Genomic DNA, 16,108 nt, shown 5'->3' with positions numbered 1-16,108 from the left:
ATCTGTGCCTCTCTGCTCCTTGCACGTGCACACCTAACCACTAAAGCAGGGCAAATGTAACCGAGGCCTCATTCAGCAGGACTTTCAGGAAGGCCTCGCCCATGACACTCACTGATGCCCCTGGAATCATCTCATAAACAAAAAATGGGCAGATGTAGGCAAGGTTTCCCTTTCCTGAGGAATGCTTTCATTTAGGCTTTACCCTGTGACAACCTCCACACTTCATTAATTGATTTTGTGTGTAATCAACAAAACCGAGGATTTCTACCCTACATGTGCACAAATAACAGAAGAGCATGCCTTACTCTTGCTTGAAATATAGCTAAACTGGTATCTCAATTTACAAAGAGCGGAGGTAGGAGGGATATCAAATCCAATGAATAATTTATAAAATATCAAATCTAACCATGTGCCAAACAAGAAAATCATCAAAGGAGAACGTGACTAAAGCCTAATGTATGCAAGAGAGCTGTGTAGCGTTGACACAGTTCAAAGATCTTAGTATGCAACAATGAAACACGGTGAGGTTGACTTCTTCAAGACGTTCAGTGAGCCAGGTTCGAAGGTGTCTCATTAAAACACATGTTTTAAAAAATAGTTTCTATAAATAAAACTGTAAATCTCAAAATCCTTGATCTGAAATTTTAGTATCTTGGAAAATGTGTAATCATCTTTTTGTGTATTTCGTTTTGCTTTCATCCTAGACCATATAATGGCTTTGGTCGGTAAGATGTAAGCCAGCTTCCTCAAATGGCTTTATAGCATGCCCTGTATATGGTCTGAGGCAATGTGTGTCTTTTTCAGTGGTCTCCATCCCATCTAATTATTTCCTATATAATTATAAATGCATAATTACTTATTTCTGCATAGAGGACATTTATCACCTTTTTAAAAATTATTTTTTAAAAGATGAAATCTGGGTAAATTAAAATTAGATCATTGGAGTTCAAATGTCCTAAGGGAATTTCAGTTTCCTAGAAATAGCAATATCAGTAAGATCCTTAACGTTAACAAAACCATTGAATGCAAAGCTGTCTAAAATTAAAAGTCTTAATCCAGAGAGAGCTTAGGATGAATGAGTAATTTAGTCATGTTAATTCTTGAGGTTGAAGAGGGAAATCAGCATGTCTTTGATGTGAATGAAATTTTAGATACTAGAGGCTGAGTCCTTTTTTATGTTTAACCATGCAGAGACTTACTACTAGATTATGTAAACTGTTGTAGAAAATAACATAAAGATCAACAGAACTGGTTTTCTCAGTAAACACTATATTTCTTAATTAGTGTTTGTATGATCTAGCACTCATTAATATCTGATGAAAAATTTTGTAGTGACAGCATAAATCCAGACAAATTTCCTCACATGGAGATGTAAGCCTGTACGTGCTTGTAATATTTGTCTCAACACAAGGTAATCTGTTAATTAGGAAGAAGGAATTTATTGACATAAGGCACAGGAAATACCAGTTTAATGGAATAATAAGAAATAATGTTTTTAAAGACCTTCTCCAGATCTCTCTGAAGCTGCTGACGATCTTTCCCGGACAGTGCATACTGACAGAGCTGAGCTAGTGAAAGAGAAGGTGCAGAATTTATCTGTGGTGTTCACCAGTCAGTCTGTCTCCCAAAATGAAAAGCTCTGTTATCATTCACAGTAATCTCCAGAGGGAATAGGTAGGCTGCACGCAGTGTGCTGAGTGGTTTATTCACAGTTCCTTTTGTGGGCTGAGGCTGTAACTGGACCACTGTAACAGTTCATCATCTAGTTCTGGTGAACGGCTTCCCTTCCACTGGGCTTTTGAACTTACTAATAGAGGTGTAGCCAAAAAGGGACAGTTTGAACTTTGTTGCAATCCAGGAAGCTAATGAAAAACCATGGTAGAGCTGAGTGCGAGGTTTAGTTGCTCGAGTCTTAACAGAAGGACCTCCACTAAAGAGTGATTTGGAAAGATTTGTTTTCAGATCCTTCATTTTATTCTGTCTCAATGAGAGGCTTTGAGCATTCACTCCATAAAGAGAGGAAAAGAAAAGAAATAATTAAAAAAACCCAGTGTTATGGTTTGTATTCCTTTAAAAAAAAAGCTTTTGCTATACAGAGCCTTTTGGTTCTTTTGGAAATATTAGGGAAACTTTTGGGCATATAAAATATTATTATTTGGTGTTTCCTCACAAGTTTAAATTAGTATTAATATTGCCTCTTCATGTTTGTGAAAGATTTCCAACACTATATTTGGTCTAAAGGACCCAATTCTGAGGTGTGTTCTCTCTAGGCAGCTGGTGTTGACCTGTCAGGCGGTCTAGTCTGAGATCATAAACAATATGGGTATAGTGATTGAGATTCTTCTGGTGTGCGGCAATGTGCAGTGTTTTCTGTTGGTGATAAATGTATACTGATAAATGTCTTGTGGGTTGTCCTCTTTTTAAATGTTCTGGTAACTGCTGTGCCAACTCAGGTTATGGTCACGTAGGAAAGGGTTCATTTAGTAAAATAAAAATAGGCAGCTACTCTAAGCTGGCGGCTTCTTTTATATTCATGGACAGAGATACCATAATTCTTCCCATTTGCTTAGAAAAATGCTTTTTCAGGAAGAATCCTGGAGCTGCCTATATCTTTGTTTTTGTTTCCTAGACAGAAAAATTATTAACGTCAGGAAATAGTTCTCCCAATGCTGCTGGCATACAGTGAGAGAGCAAACTGCAGAACATTATTTCATTTCATGTAACTTTTCACATTTTTATTCATGTTCGTTAAGCTGTCAAATGGTTTTGAAAGGCTCGTTTTGTTTTTCAGTAAGGAAAAGATGCCTACCCTTGCTTAAAATTATGGTAAAGCTTAGATTAAATGCTTGCAAAAGTTTATTAATCTTAGCATTTTCTATACAGAAACATGAATATTTCCATCTCATTTTATTTTCAGAAAATAGAATACTTCCATGTTACTTTTCTAATTTGCATTTTTAGGTAAAGCTCTCAAGTCAGTTAGTAATTTTTCAGGTGTGTAGCTGAGCTTTAGATCAGCACAGTGCAATTATACACAGCATTAATGAACAAACACATATTTTTAAAATTAAGTACTTTCTTGTCCAAAAAACCTGTTATTTCATATTCTAAAGTACTTTGGTTGAAATTCTGGTTCCATTTAAGTCAGTAGTCAATTATAGTCAGTAACTGTTTCTTTTATCTATATATAGTTTTATTGCATTATATTGTATGCTTGTATGTGTAGGATTATATAGGTATTTCAAAAACAGATTACACAAATACAGTCATTTTTTATCATACCAAATGTTGATATTTATACAGTGCAAGGTCTGTGATATAGTGTTGTATTTAAAATATTTAAGATAAATGAGGTTTTTTTGTCCTTTTTAGCTTCCCCATGGGTAGATAAAAGTCGAACTCCAAACAAAATAGATCTGTATGATGTTCGCAGACGACCCTGGTAAGCTTTCTTTAAAGGACTGATGTATATGCGCACTTACTTTCTAGATATGACTAGACAAATTTTGCTGATCATTTATATCTAATAGTACTTACTTTTAGGTATTACTGTTTGGTTTTTTTTTTTTTAGAAAATCAGTTAATTCTTCCAAATAAACAGTTTTCAGATAATACCATTTGTTATGCAGTATCCACTATGGTGTGTTGTACTGTTGCACTGCATGGACCTTTTTGTAGGAGGATAACTATCAAATAGGTATAAGGCAATTAAAAACTTTGATTCTGTGCAAAATAAAATGTAATTCAGATTGTTAGACCGCAACATTCTTCCAGACTTTTGCAAGTGTTTACAAATATATCTCAGTGGTTTAAACTTCCAAAAAAATCACTAGACTGGTAAAAGACAGAGAACAGTGCAATTGTTTCTCATTATTTTTTTCTCTAATCCTTTCAAGGCATAATGCATATTGATACTTGGCTTCGTACTAGTTGAATATATTCTTTGAAAGGACAAAGTATTTTTCCCTAAACTGGGCCGATGTAATAATTTATCTGTCATCAAGATCTTTAGCTCTGAAATAGCATTCATGTTCTTCAGTTATCAACATCTGAAAATAGTAAATGTTGATGACTGTATCCTACTTCCAGGCTTTCCTAATGCAGTTTGGACTTTGGTTTATTTAGAAGACTCAGTAAGAGAGTACATGATTTTCTGCTAGCTACAACAGGAGGATTTTGTTGGTTCAGCTAGATTTAGTTTAGAGATTGCAGAGTGTCTTCCATCACACACATCAAACCTATTTTCAAATTTGTGTCATTTGTACTCTTTATTTATTTCAGGTATATTCAAGGAGCTGCATCTCCCAAAGACATGCTTATTTTAGTTGATGCGTAAGTGTTTAATGTCTGGATATTGACGTTAGAGGAATAAAAGTACTTTGATATATTGAACAAATCTGTAGGCTGAAAAAGGGAGAGGATTAAGAAGTCCTTATATGCAAGGATCGAAAATCTTGGTATGAACAAAAAAAATACACAGGAGAAAATAGTTCCAAAAATCACAAACCAAACCTGAAAGTTATTTAAATAGGGCACAGTGAAGTATTTTTTAATCACTTTCATGTTACTCTGCTTTCAGCTTCTTAATCACTGAAGTGATTAACTGAAAACTTCTTATGTGCATGGCAAGATTTGTTGTAAAACACAAACCTAAAACCAAATGACTAGAATATTACAGTAGATTTAATCATGATTTCATGAGCCTGAAAGATGATATTATATGCAGACTTTGCATGTTTTACTGTACATATCTAAGAATTGCCAAGTTTTATAACTACAAAACATTAATAGACAATAAACAAAGAAAGTCATAAAAACTCTCTGTTTGGCTTGGCAAGGCTTCCTTGCTTTAGCTAATGTTGAGGGGCTAAAGGAAGCATTGAACCTCATGTGTCAAACAGGTAGCTTTATGCTGAAATAACTCTTAGTAAGAGAATTTACATTTAAGGCTTTTAAATGTGGTGAAGTGCTTTCATATCAGCGGTGAGTTTTATCAACGTTTGTTATTTCTGCACTTCAGTTTAGGTTTTACCTTGAATCAAACAAACTGTCGTTTGGGTATCTGAAAATCTAAAGCTGTAAATCTATGTGTAGGGGTATAAAATGTTTAGGTAATGCATTAGTTGAAGGTGGTAAACTCTTGGATTTCTTGAAATGAAAATGAGGAAATTATGTATCATTATGACGTCATCTGAGCCACAGGACTGGGGCTTTGAATACCAGTTTTAGACTTAATTATTTATTATAATAATGTAGTAACACTAACGGTGATTTGGACAATCCAGGGGAATTATTGACAACTTTAGTGTGAAAGTTAGTGAGAGTGCTGTTGGTGCTCTGTATTTTCTCTGTACGTTTTAAATAAAATTTGTTAAACTCAACTTTTCTATTATCTTGTGGATTTCTGTTAGGAGTGGGAGTGTCAGTGGATTGACATTGAAGCTGATCCGCACCTCGGTCATTGAGATGTTAGAGACCTTGTCTGACGATGACTTTGTGAATGTAGTTTCAGTGAGTATCCGTTCTTTCCACAAAATTTGCACGGTCAACAACGCCATAAATGAACTATTTTTAATGCCAGATATGAGATACTTTAATGTTAAGCTGCTAACAGACTTAAAATATATTGCAAAATAACACATCTGACTTACTGTTTTCTTATAAAGTATAATGAAAGTCCTAATTTTGTTGCTGTCTATGCATTTGAGTAAAGGGCTAATTAGCTACAGTAAGCAATGAAGGAGGTAAACCAAAAGTCATTTAAACAAACTTCACTGTAACGAAATTCTCCTTTCCAATATATTATTGTCTGTGTAGTACATGTTCTATTTAATTGGTATATGCAAATTGTCTTGAAATAGTTGGTGGATCCCAGGTTTTATGTTGTGGTATGAGATAAAATGATACAGAGAAGGTAGGGGGAAGCTCCCTCTTCCAAACAGCAGACATTTGGGTTGCTTGTGTTAATTGATGCATGAAGACAGAAGATGTACAGCCATACATCTGACCTGCCAAAGAGGTGCTCCTGAGAAGTTCTACGGTTCACAATTTGATGGGTAGCAAAGCAATTTTTCCCATAATAAATAACATAGTAGGGGGGAGAATCCATGAAGGAACTTAACAATGCATATAATTTATGCATACAGAGCCAGCATATGTGGTGTGCAGCTCAGAGGGTTATTAGGAGGGTAAGACTGCCAAATGAAGGAGATGCTGGCTTTTTCAGGGCCTGCTTTTCAGCAGCTGAGATCTTTCAGAACATGATCTGAAATTTTAGTACTACGTATAATTTCTACACTTCAAACTTGACTACCAGACTTAAAACTTCTGTTTCTATATAACAGAGTTTTTAAATAGTTTTTTTTAAATAGTTTTGAGGGTTTTTTTGAATGGCATTTCGGTCTTTCTCATATTTGCCTGGGATCTGAACTGCAAATTCCTGGTATTCATGAAAGCTGAAGGCAAAATAAAATAGATTTGGGGAGGGGGAAAATGGTATGATCAACTTTTCAGTTTTCAGGCTGATACCTTGGATGTCATGCTCTAGCCTGGGGCAAGGCTTTTTTGTTTTTTATTAAGCTGTTGAACTGTAGAGCTTTGATTCTAAGGATTTAGGATGGGAATACTGACATACTCATAATGACAAGAGACAGCCTGTGTGGTGAGTAACTCTGGAATGATTTTGGAGGCAATTTTCAACTTCTACAGATGTGTTGTAGCCAGCCTGCAGGGAGAAAGACCTGAAATATCACTATCAGAAATCTCTTTGAACACCACTTATTGCTTCATCATTTGCTGTCAGTCTAGTGAGACCTTTCTCCAAGTAGTAGAGAGAAGCTTTTATTTGCAATGGCATTTCCTTTGTTATAGTTTTTAATAGTGGATTAGACTGTTTTCTTTAGTCTAAATTGCAGTGAAAAAAACCCTAATTGTTTAATTATTATTAAAGGAAATAAGCTTTTCTGTAATGACTTTAGAGAGATTAAATCTTGTTAGGTTCACTGTTTTAAAAAAAAATATTCTAATCCTAAACTGATGGAAATTGATTACTGCATTCAGTGGAGCTGTACCAGCTTTTGCTGTTGGAAGATCTGGACCCCCACTACCTCCTGATTTACACAGCTTTCCAAACTCTTTCCTTCATTTACTCCCAGTTGAGTAAACGGTCTATCTTAATGCTAAGCCTTCCTTAGGCTCAGGGTATTTTATTAGCTAAGGTTCAGTGTTATTCTAGCGAGGCCCCAAGATTGGGATTTGTATCGAAAAAGGACTTTGAATATTTGCTACAGTGCATTTTCCCAGTGGTTTGTAACTTACAATATATAAGGATCTTTCTTCTTTGAATGAACTTTAGAGGCACACATAAGATATTTGACTGCAAAACTGAAAAGGACTTTTTGGTCATGCTGTGTTCATCCTCAGAAGAAGGCAACACTCACAGAAATGTGCCTAATAGAACATGGCATCTCTAAATCTTTGATAAAGTGCTGTTTGGTGTTGTACACTTATCATTTAAAAGCCCATATTAGATCCTTCCAGCATTGCAGTTACTTACGTATAACCTATGTTTTCATGTGTTCAGATTATTTACGTATTGGAATTGTGGGAAACGCTGTGTTCTGATATTTCTCATTCAGAAAGGGAATCGTATGATATAGACAGGAAACAAATGGTTGTACTACTGCGAAGCATTGTTTAAGTGAGAGAAGTGATAAGTGAGAAGACTTTGGAAGGGAGAACCACCCTGCAACAAGACCTGGATAGGCTGGAAGAGTGGGCCAGCAAGAACCTTATGAACTTCAGCAAGGACAAGTGCAAGGTCTTGCACCTGGGAAAAAGATAATCCGGGAGTGCAGCACAGGCTGGGATCTACCCGGCTGGGGAGCAGCTCTGTCGAAAGGGGCCTGGGGGTCCTGGTGGACAGGAAGCTCAACATGAGCGAACGGTGTGCTGCTGCGGCCAAGAAGGCCAACAGGGTGCTGGGTTGCATTAAAAAGGGCATCACCAGCAGAGAGAAAGAAGTCGTTATCCCGCTCTACTCAGCGCTTGTCAGGCCACACCTGGAGTACTGTGTGCAGTTCTGGTCCCTGATATACAAAAAGGATGTGGACAGGCTGGAAGGGGTCCAGAGAAGGGCCACCAAGATGATCAAAGGATTGGGAAGCTGCCATATGAGGATAGGCTGGGAGAACTGGGTTTGTTCAGCCTTCAGAAAAGAAGGCTTAGGGGAGACCTTATCACCATATTCCAGTATTTAAAGGGTAGCTACAAAGAAAATGGAGACTCCCTTTTTACTAGGAGTCACATGGAAAAGACAGGGGGTAATGGGTACAAGTTATTCCCGGGAGTTTCCAGCTGGACACAAGAGGAAAATTTTTCACAATGAGAACAATCAGCCATTGCAATAGTCTCCCCAGGGAAGTGGTGGATTCCCCAACATTGGACACTTTAAGATTTGGCTGGAGAGGATGCTGGACCATCTTGTACAGAACATGCTTTTGCCAAGAAAGGTTGGACTAGATGATCCCTGAGGTCCCTTCCAACCTGGTATTTTGTTATTCTATAAATCTATGAATCTGTAAGAGAAGTGAACACAGAAGTTTGATCTGGTTTTAGGATTTTTCCCTTTTTTTTAAAGTTTGCTCAGTTTTATCACAGTCCAACCAAAGCCTCAAACTAAAGTTAAGCACCTGAGGTGACATCACTTAAGAAGGTGATATATTATCACATCCAGTATTATTTGTCCTTAAGGTTATTCACAAAAGAATACACACTAGCCTAACTTTTATGAAGTGTTCATCCACTGCAAAGTTGGTATTAGTTGCTGTGCTGTTTTCATGTATATTGCTTTGTTTTTATGTTTAATTCAGATATCTTGACACTTAAAGTAAAACATAATACATTAGAATGATCATTACTCTGATCATTCTGTTCGATCTTTGAAAAAGACATACCTGATATTCATTTAGGAGGATTTCTTGGAAGGTCTGAGATCTCATCTTTATTAAAATATTAATTTCTTCATTTTACTGCTTAGTTTTTCCCACTTATTTTTCCTTCCATACCTTTGGTGAAAAGCTTGATGATTTACTAGGTTTATGTACTGTGTTAAAAGGCAGAAGGTTCATTAATTCTTGTCTAATTTTAAAATACTCTTGTTCTTCTTTTTACTAAATGGTCTAAGGATCATATGGAGATATGGTGATATACGAAAGATCATCCAGTCACAAGTGGTGTGCCCCAGGGCTCAATACTGGGGACAGTCCTATTTAATATCTTTATCAATGATCTAGATGAGGGGATCGAGTGTGCCCTCAGTAAGTTTGCAGATGACACCAAATTGGGTGGGAGTGTTGATCTGCCGGAGGGTAGGAAGGTTCTGCAGTGGGATGTGGACAAGCTGGATTGATGGGAGAAGGCCCACTGTATGAGGTTTAACAAGGCCAAGTGCCGGGTCCTGCACTTGGGTCACAACAACCCCATGCAACGCTACAGGCTTGGGGAGAAGTGGCTGGAAAGCTGCCTGGTGGAGAAGGCCCTGGGGGTGTTGGTTAACAGCCGCCTGAACATGAGCCAGCAGTGTGCCCAGGTGGCCAAGGCAGCCAACAGCATCCTGGCGTGTATGAGCAATAGTGTGGCCAGCAGGAGCAGGGAGGTGATCGTGCCCCTGTACTCAGCACTGGCGAGGCCACACCTAGAGTACTGTGTTCAGTTTTGGGCCCCTCACTAAAAGAAGGACATTTGAGTCACTGGAGTGTGTCCAGAGAAGGGCAACGAAGTTGGTGAAGGGTGTGGAGCACAAGTCTTTTGAGGAACAGCTGAGGGAACTGGGGTTGTTTAGTGTGGAGAAGAGGAGTCTGAGGGGAGACCTTATCGCTCTCTACAGCTACCTGAAAGGAGGTTGTAGCGAGGTGGGTGTTGGTCTCTTCTCCCAAGTAACAACTGATGGACAGAAGGAAATATCCTCAAGCTGCATCAGGGGAGATTTAGATGGGATATTAGGAAAAATTTCTTTACCAAAAGGGTTGTCAGGCATTGGAAGAGGCTGCCCAGAGGGGTGGTTAAGTCACCATCCCTGGAGGTATTTAAAAGACATGTAGATGTGGGACATAGGGACATGGTTTAGTGGTGGACTTAGTAGTGTTACGTTTACAGTTGGACTTGAAGATCTTAAAGGTCTTTTCCAATAAGTGATTCTATGATTCTATGATCATTTTTCTGCACAGAATATTCCATAGTGAAGAAGGCATGTCTAAATCAAGCCCAACTTCAGTGCTTTCTTAATATATCCAAACCTCAAAACTCAAACATTTTGTTCTATGTGAAAGAAATGAAGAATTCAGTACATTTCATGTTATTGCTTAAGGACATTTTGTCTTGAAGCATCCTGGTACTAGACATCACTGGCTAACTAAAAAGTTCAAAAAACTAGGTGAAATTTTTCAGTTAATACAATATTGGCAGATGGATATGTGAACACTAGCTATAACTGGAAGTTATCTACAATTTTTCTTTCCCTCCTGGATCTTTTAGCCAAGAAAGCAACAGTTGTTTTATGGCTTGTTAGCTTTAATAACCATAGAGTTTTTAGTAATGAGGTTTTGAGTTAACTAGAGAGCTGTTTTACTGCTAACCTCTGCGAAGATGTTGTCCCACAAAACCCATATGTATGATGATTCATGCCCACAACTGAGAGACATGGATTTAAGCTCATGCCAATCTCTTCTAGAAAGTGACAGGATGATTTAATCAACCATGCCTGGTATATGGAGAAATCCTAGGGAACAAAAAGCTTAAAAATAGATGTGTTAAAATACATTAGTTCTACCGATTTAATATAGTTCTTGCATTTATTTCCAGCAAAAAGAGGTTGAACAAACTATTAAGTCACGTAAAGACTGCCAGGGGTTAATATGTCATGGTTTCCTCTGGGATTTACATTTTTCTTATCTGAAGTGCTGTGCTTTGTTGCAGAAGGAAAACCTGCTGTTTGAAAGAGCTTAAATGTATGAGTAATACAGCTGTTTTCCCACTAATCCAGTTATATGCTTTGATAGCAGTAAGTGGTAGATGATAGGGGCAGCAATTCCATCCCAGCACACTATGATTTAGTGACTTGGTTTCAAATGTTGACACAGAGAGTGTAATTTGTTTATGATTGTGGGTAGGCTGCAGTTTGCAGGAGAAATGTATTTCAACTTCAAATCCATAGAGGTAGGGAAAACCACACAAAGGAAAAACCTACCTTACAGCAGACAGACATGTTAAAGGTCGGGAACTGTAGGACTGTTTAAAATCACTCAGCATTTGTAAAAATCCAAGCTAGTATTTACTGTTTAGGAACTGGAAATTAAATGTTATGAGCATACTTGGGATAGTAGAATCTTGTTAAGGGAAAATTCAGAGCTCTTCTACTTCCGTGCAGTTCTGCACATGGACTAAAGTCAGAGGGCAGAATAAAAACCTGTGCACCCAGCCTATGAAATAATAGTTGAGGATAAAGGCAATCTGTGGAAGATATACTCCTTTTTCCACTAATTTTTAATAGCAGCTTATTGTGTAATTCCCACAGCTCAGTGGTTGCCAACTTACTTATTTTGTCCCCTTACTCCCAAGTTGATACAAGCTTTATACATTCCTATTTAAAATATTTATTACATGATAATGGGGGGGGGGGGAGGGGAAGGAAGTTTCATAGAGAGCTTTTCAATTTATTGAAGGACTCTTCTCTTTCTGCTGCATGTTCCTTCCTGCATTCTGCAGTTCAGAATGCACCTATATTCTCTTAGATACAGGGAAATATCCCTACCTTCTAGGAAACATTTTCTTAAGTTTGTTTAAAAAATTGACAAACATGACATGGGTGGAAACCTTAGCCTGAAGTCCTACTGAAGGGAGAAGGGTGCTAGATTTTGCAACCAGGTAACCTGTTGTTCTTATGCTTTCTTTGTTAGACCTTTTAGATTTGTATGAGTGTACTTCTGTTCAACTGGCAAAAACTTCCACAAGTTTCTTTAAAATTCAGTTTCCCGTATTACTTCCATTTGAAGTGTTTTTAGTGAACCTTGAATTAAATTACATATTCAAATAGACTAAGAATTTTTAATTTGGACCCAGAACAGTTCAGTGGTGGTTAGTTTTTCTAAATAACATCAGTATTTGAGGAAGTCATAAAACATGATAATGATAGCAGTGTGAGATATGGGCACAGAAGTAGCTGTATGGATGGATGTAAAGGAGGAGATGAAAAGGACTCCTGGATGTAGGGGCTTGGCAGCAGACTTGCTAATGTACGTCAATTCTTATGTTCCCATTCTCCTTAATGGACAATGCTAAGGAGAAAATCTAAAGATGCCTGCGATCTTTTTCATTATTTGGCAAATTAAAAAAAGATGGAGTATCAAATTCCCACTGTAGGTCAATATAAGCATCTCTCTTACTGATTTAATCCTAGAGCATTTCAGGTAAGGAATCACGGTAGCTCCTCTTAAGAACACGGTAGTCTCTTCCAGCATCATAGCTGTGTCAGGCAGTAAACAAATATATATATTATGCCTTTTTTTTGATGTTTTGTTTGTTTTTTTTCCTTCAGTCAATGGAAAGCAATATAAAGGCATGTTTAGAGCTGAGTGTTTTGCTTTGTGATTATCTTAACCACAATCCATCTAATTGTATCATGACCTTGCAGTTTTCCTTAATTGAATGGCTCGTTTTCAAGACAAGGGGGAACAATGATAGCTGCAGAGAAACACATCTTTATAGGAGTGTTCCTCAGTGGAAAATCATTATCATTCCTTAATGGAGGCCATTATCTTGCACCTTCCCCATTCAGGGAGCAAGTGAATTGTTGTATGTATTTTCATACAGGTATGTTTAGTAAGCCCTGTAGGTGCTGGTTTAAAGAAAGATTGAAAAAGTTTCGATCAAAATCTAGTATTCAATTTCTGCATTGCTAAAAATTGCAGGTAGAGCTAGGCTATATATCAATGGAAATATATCTATGGGAAATACATCTAGAGGACATGTTTAGCAAATGTAATAAAGATGAGTATTCTGCAAACAACAATGGAAAAAATTTGGCAACTATGGAAACCCAAGAATTGTTAAAAAGTTAGAAAGAATTTTCTTTTTTAATGGATTAATAAGAATAGGGATAGAAGCAAGAAATGCGGTACTATAAACAACACCATGAAAATTTTGTCTGTCCACAGAATTACGGTTTCATTTTGCTTCCCCTCTAAAGACAAAGTCAAGAAAGGAGTAAATGATGCTATTTAAAGTATTTCAGGTGGGGCTGGAGCTGAGAAGAAGATTAGGTTATGAAGCTGAAGAAAGCAAATTACACAATTCGTATCAAGAAAAAGTGAAGGAGCACTAGGAGTCAAGCTTCTTGTCGCCTTCATCTGACAAGATGAACTGGAAATGTTTGTAACAGCTTCAGTGACATGGCTAGAGAAAAATTTCCACCTAAGCAGTGTGTGGACTGAAGGTTCAGTTCTTCTCTGGGAGGCAAACGATGATTTGAACTCAGATTTTGACTGTCTCCTTTGTTCTGCCTGAATACTGTTACAGAAATGTGGATCGTATCAGTAATTTAACACAAAAGGGACTGCCTCAGATTTTACAAAAAAAAAAAAAAGATTGAGGGTGTCTTCTCTCAGGACTGAAACTGGTTTATTGTTGATAGCTTGGTTCCTGAAAGCATCTTCTCACAGACCTGAGTGAGTCATCTGAGAAGCTAGATTTCAGGCATACTCTTGAACTCACAGAATTTGACCTTTCTGGGGCTCTTCTGGAGTTCATAAATAAATAGGCTGATAACTGATCTGATAACAGCTGAAAAGTGCTGTCACTGGGGAAAACTCTTGCATCCATAGACTCTCAAAACTCAGAATCACTGCAAGAATCCCTAGTGGAAGCCCAATAAATTTGAATGGCACATAAATAGTTAATACGCCTCAACAAATTGCAAGGAAAGATTCTTGTTGTCTTCATATCAATGTTTAATGCTTTCTTGGAAGATGCACTTTAAACAAACATGTACCACCAAACCTAATTTTTAAGGTCTATTACAGAAGTAACCAAGGGAATATTAAGGAACAGTGAGATGTGGGGGGTGAGGCAGTGTGCAAGAGGTCAGATTAGATTGTCTTGTTGCCTTTTAAGCCTTAAATCAAGAATACGTAATGGTTTTATTCGATTGGTTGGTTGATTGGTGTGGGGTTTTTTGTTTTGTTTTGTCCCGCAGACTTAAATGTTTATCCCAAGTAGCTGTTCATCTTCCACTTTAGTTAAACTAATGGACTGGAAAGTACTTCATCGTCCTTGTGTGATATGAATACTTTAGCCTTCGTCTTTGTAATCAGGGGTTATTTACCAAGTACTTTTTTCTGTGTATACTTAGCAGTTTAGCCATACCTATCTAGCAGCAGATGTGTTCACTAGTTAGGCTTCCTCTTATTCCTAGTGTACTTAAAAATTCCTTGGTATCTTCAGTTTAACCACCCCCACAATATTGTCTGTACAATAAGACAGAACAGCAAATACTTGTATAAAACAGACATATACAGAATAGTCCATGATAAGGAGGTGAACCAGGTGTAACTTTGCTGTCCCAGTGATAATGCGCTCTGTGGTACTTGCTTACAGTTTTTTTTAACATCTGGATTAAAACAATATGCCAGAATGTAAAGCCAATATAACACAAACCCCATGGTGATGTTAGTGCAAGGTCAAGTCTTCTCTCTCTGACAGTTACAGGTAGTAGCAGGGACCATCTCCAAAAGCAAAGTTGCCGTGCTCAGAACTGTGCTCAAGCTAGTAAGCCTTCATAAAAGTACAGCCAGCCAGACCCCGTGCAGAAGCTACTCATGTTTGCATTCAAAGGGCATCTAGTCATACCTGATACATTGCTGGGGAATTTAGAAATGCGTTTCAACAATTTGTCCTGATTTCTCATTTAAACTGAGCCTTACATAGCTACAAAGAAACTTGAGAAACCTTTAGAAGATGAAGTTATTTTTCTTTTAGAGTTACAAAATAATAACCAAGTCATCTGAATGTAGGGGTTAGTTTGTTTATACATATAGAGTTTTACCTGTTTGGGGAAAGCATATCATGCCAGCTTCAACACCTCAAGAGAGACGAGGCTGCAGCAGCTCCGTGCCATAGATCGAACCAGTAGTGGGGCTGAAAATGTATTCCCAGAGGATGCATGCACACAGAGCACGTGCATATGCCAGATAACATATATTCATATATATGCCTACATGACAGGCCAGCCTCACAGGTAATACAGGCAAATGCAGAGCACTCACATGAACACAGGCAGCACGAACAGCTTCATCCTCCTGAGTGGGATGGAAGTCTGCTGGTAAGAATATATATATGTGTGTGTGTATATACATAAATATGTATCTATATATACAGGTGTACTGTGTGGGTCCTTCCAGCATCTGGGCTCAGGCACTCCATCTGCCCAGTAGCTGCTGCTGGATCTCAGTCTGCCACCTGGACATACAAGCCCCCGAGGCTGCAGCCCCATGCAGCTGCTGGTAGAGACCATCTCATGCACACACAGAGACCCAGCAGGGGCTCCCCTGGTCCCAGTAGCCAACCTCCGTGTGATCTGACCCTTAGAGCCACACACACAAAGGTTTCACCTCTAGACCCCCAGGACCAGCACCTTGCACTCACTCCAGGTGCTGATACCACGGACATATGGGTCCCTGTGACCCATAGTCTTACTCCGGTTGCAGGCACTGAAGTCCACTCACTTCTTTCTCTCTCGCTGCTGCAACATGGACACATGGGCCCTGTGACCTGTGTTCTCTGGGTGCTGCACTCACAGGCACACACGCAGAATAGAGATGGAAATGGAGTTTAATAAGAAGGCAGGACAGGCTGCACTGATGAGGTGCAGGATGTGGCCAGACAAACATACTGACTAGCAAACTATTTAAATGCGACCAACAGTTTTTCCCCACACCCCTCTATTTTTCCACACTTTTTTTGTCCCCAAATCACCTAAATCCATCCCTTTCCTCACCCTGGTTCCTCCATAAAATATTTCATGGTTAGTCCTGTGCAATCCTGACATGCTCTTCAC

At 38.2% G+C, this 16,108-nt stretch overlaps 1 protein-coding gene across 8 annotated transcripts in view; it reads left to right on the top strand.

Annotated features, from left to right (window-relative positions):
* Nucleotides 1–16,108, top strand: part of CACNA2D1 (calcium voltage-gated channel auxiliary subunit alpha2delta 1) — a 428,757-nt gene that overhangs the window by 313,865 nt on the left and 98,784 nt on the right. For all 8 annotated transcript variants that reach the window (XM_075081513.1, XM_075081510.1, XM_075081507.1 and 5 more), the window contains exons 8-10: nt 3,373–3,442; nt 4,282–4,332; nt 5,412–5,511. In XM_075081513.1, coding sequence (XP_074937614.1) covers nt 3,373–3,442; nt 4,282–4,332; nt 5,412–5,511 — 221 coding nt within the window. The remainder of the gene's footprint in view (nt 1–3,372; nt 3,443–4,281; nt 4,333–5,411; nt 5,512–16,108) is intronic.

The sequence above is a fragment of the Phalacrocorax aristotelis genome, chromosome 1 (assembly GCF_949628215.1).
Source record: "Phalacrocorax aristotelis chromosome 1, bGulAri2.1, whole genome shotgun sequence".
Lineage (NCBI taxonomy): Eukaryota > Metazoa > Chordata > Aves > Suliformes > Phalacrocoracidae > Phalacrocorax > Phalacrocorax aristotelis.
This window is presented reverse-complemented; position numbering and strand designations above follow the sequence as displayed.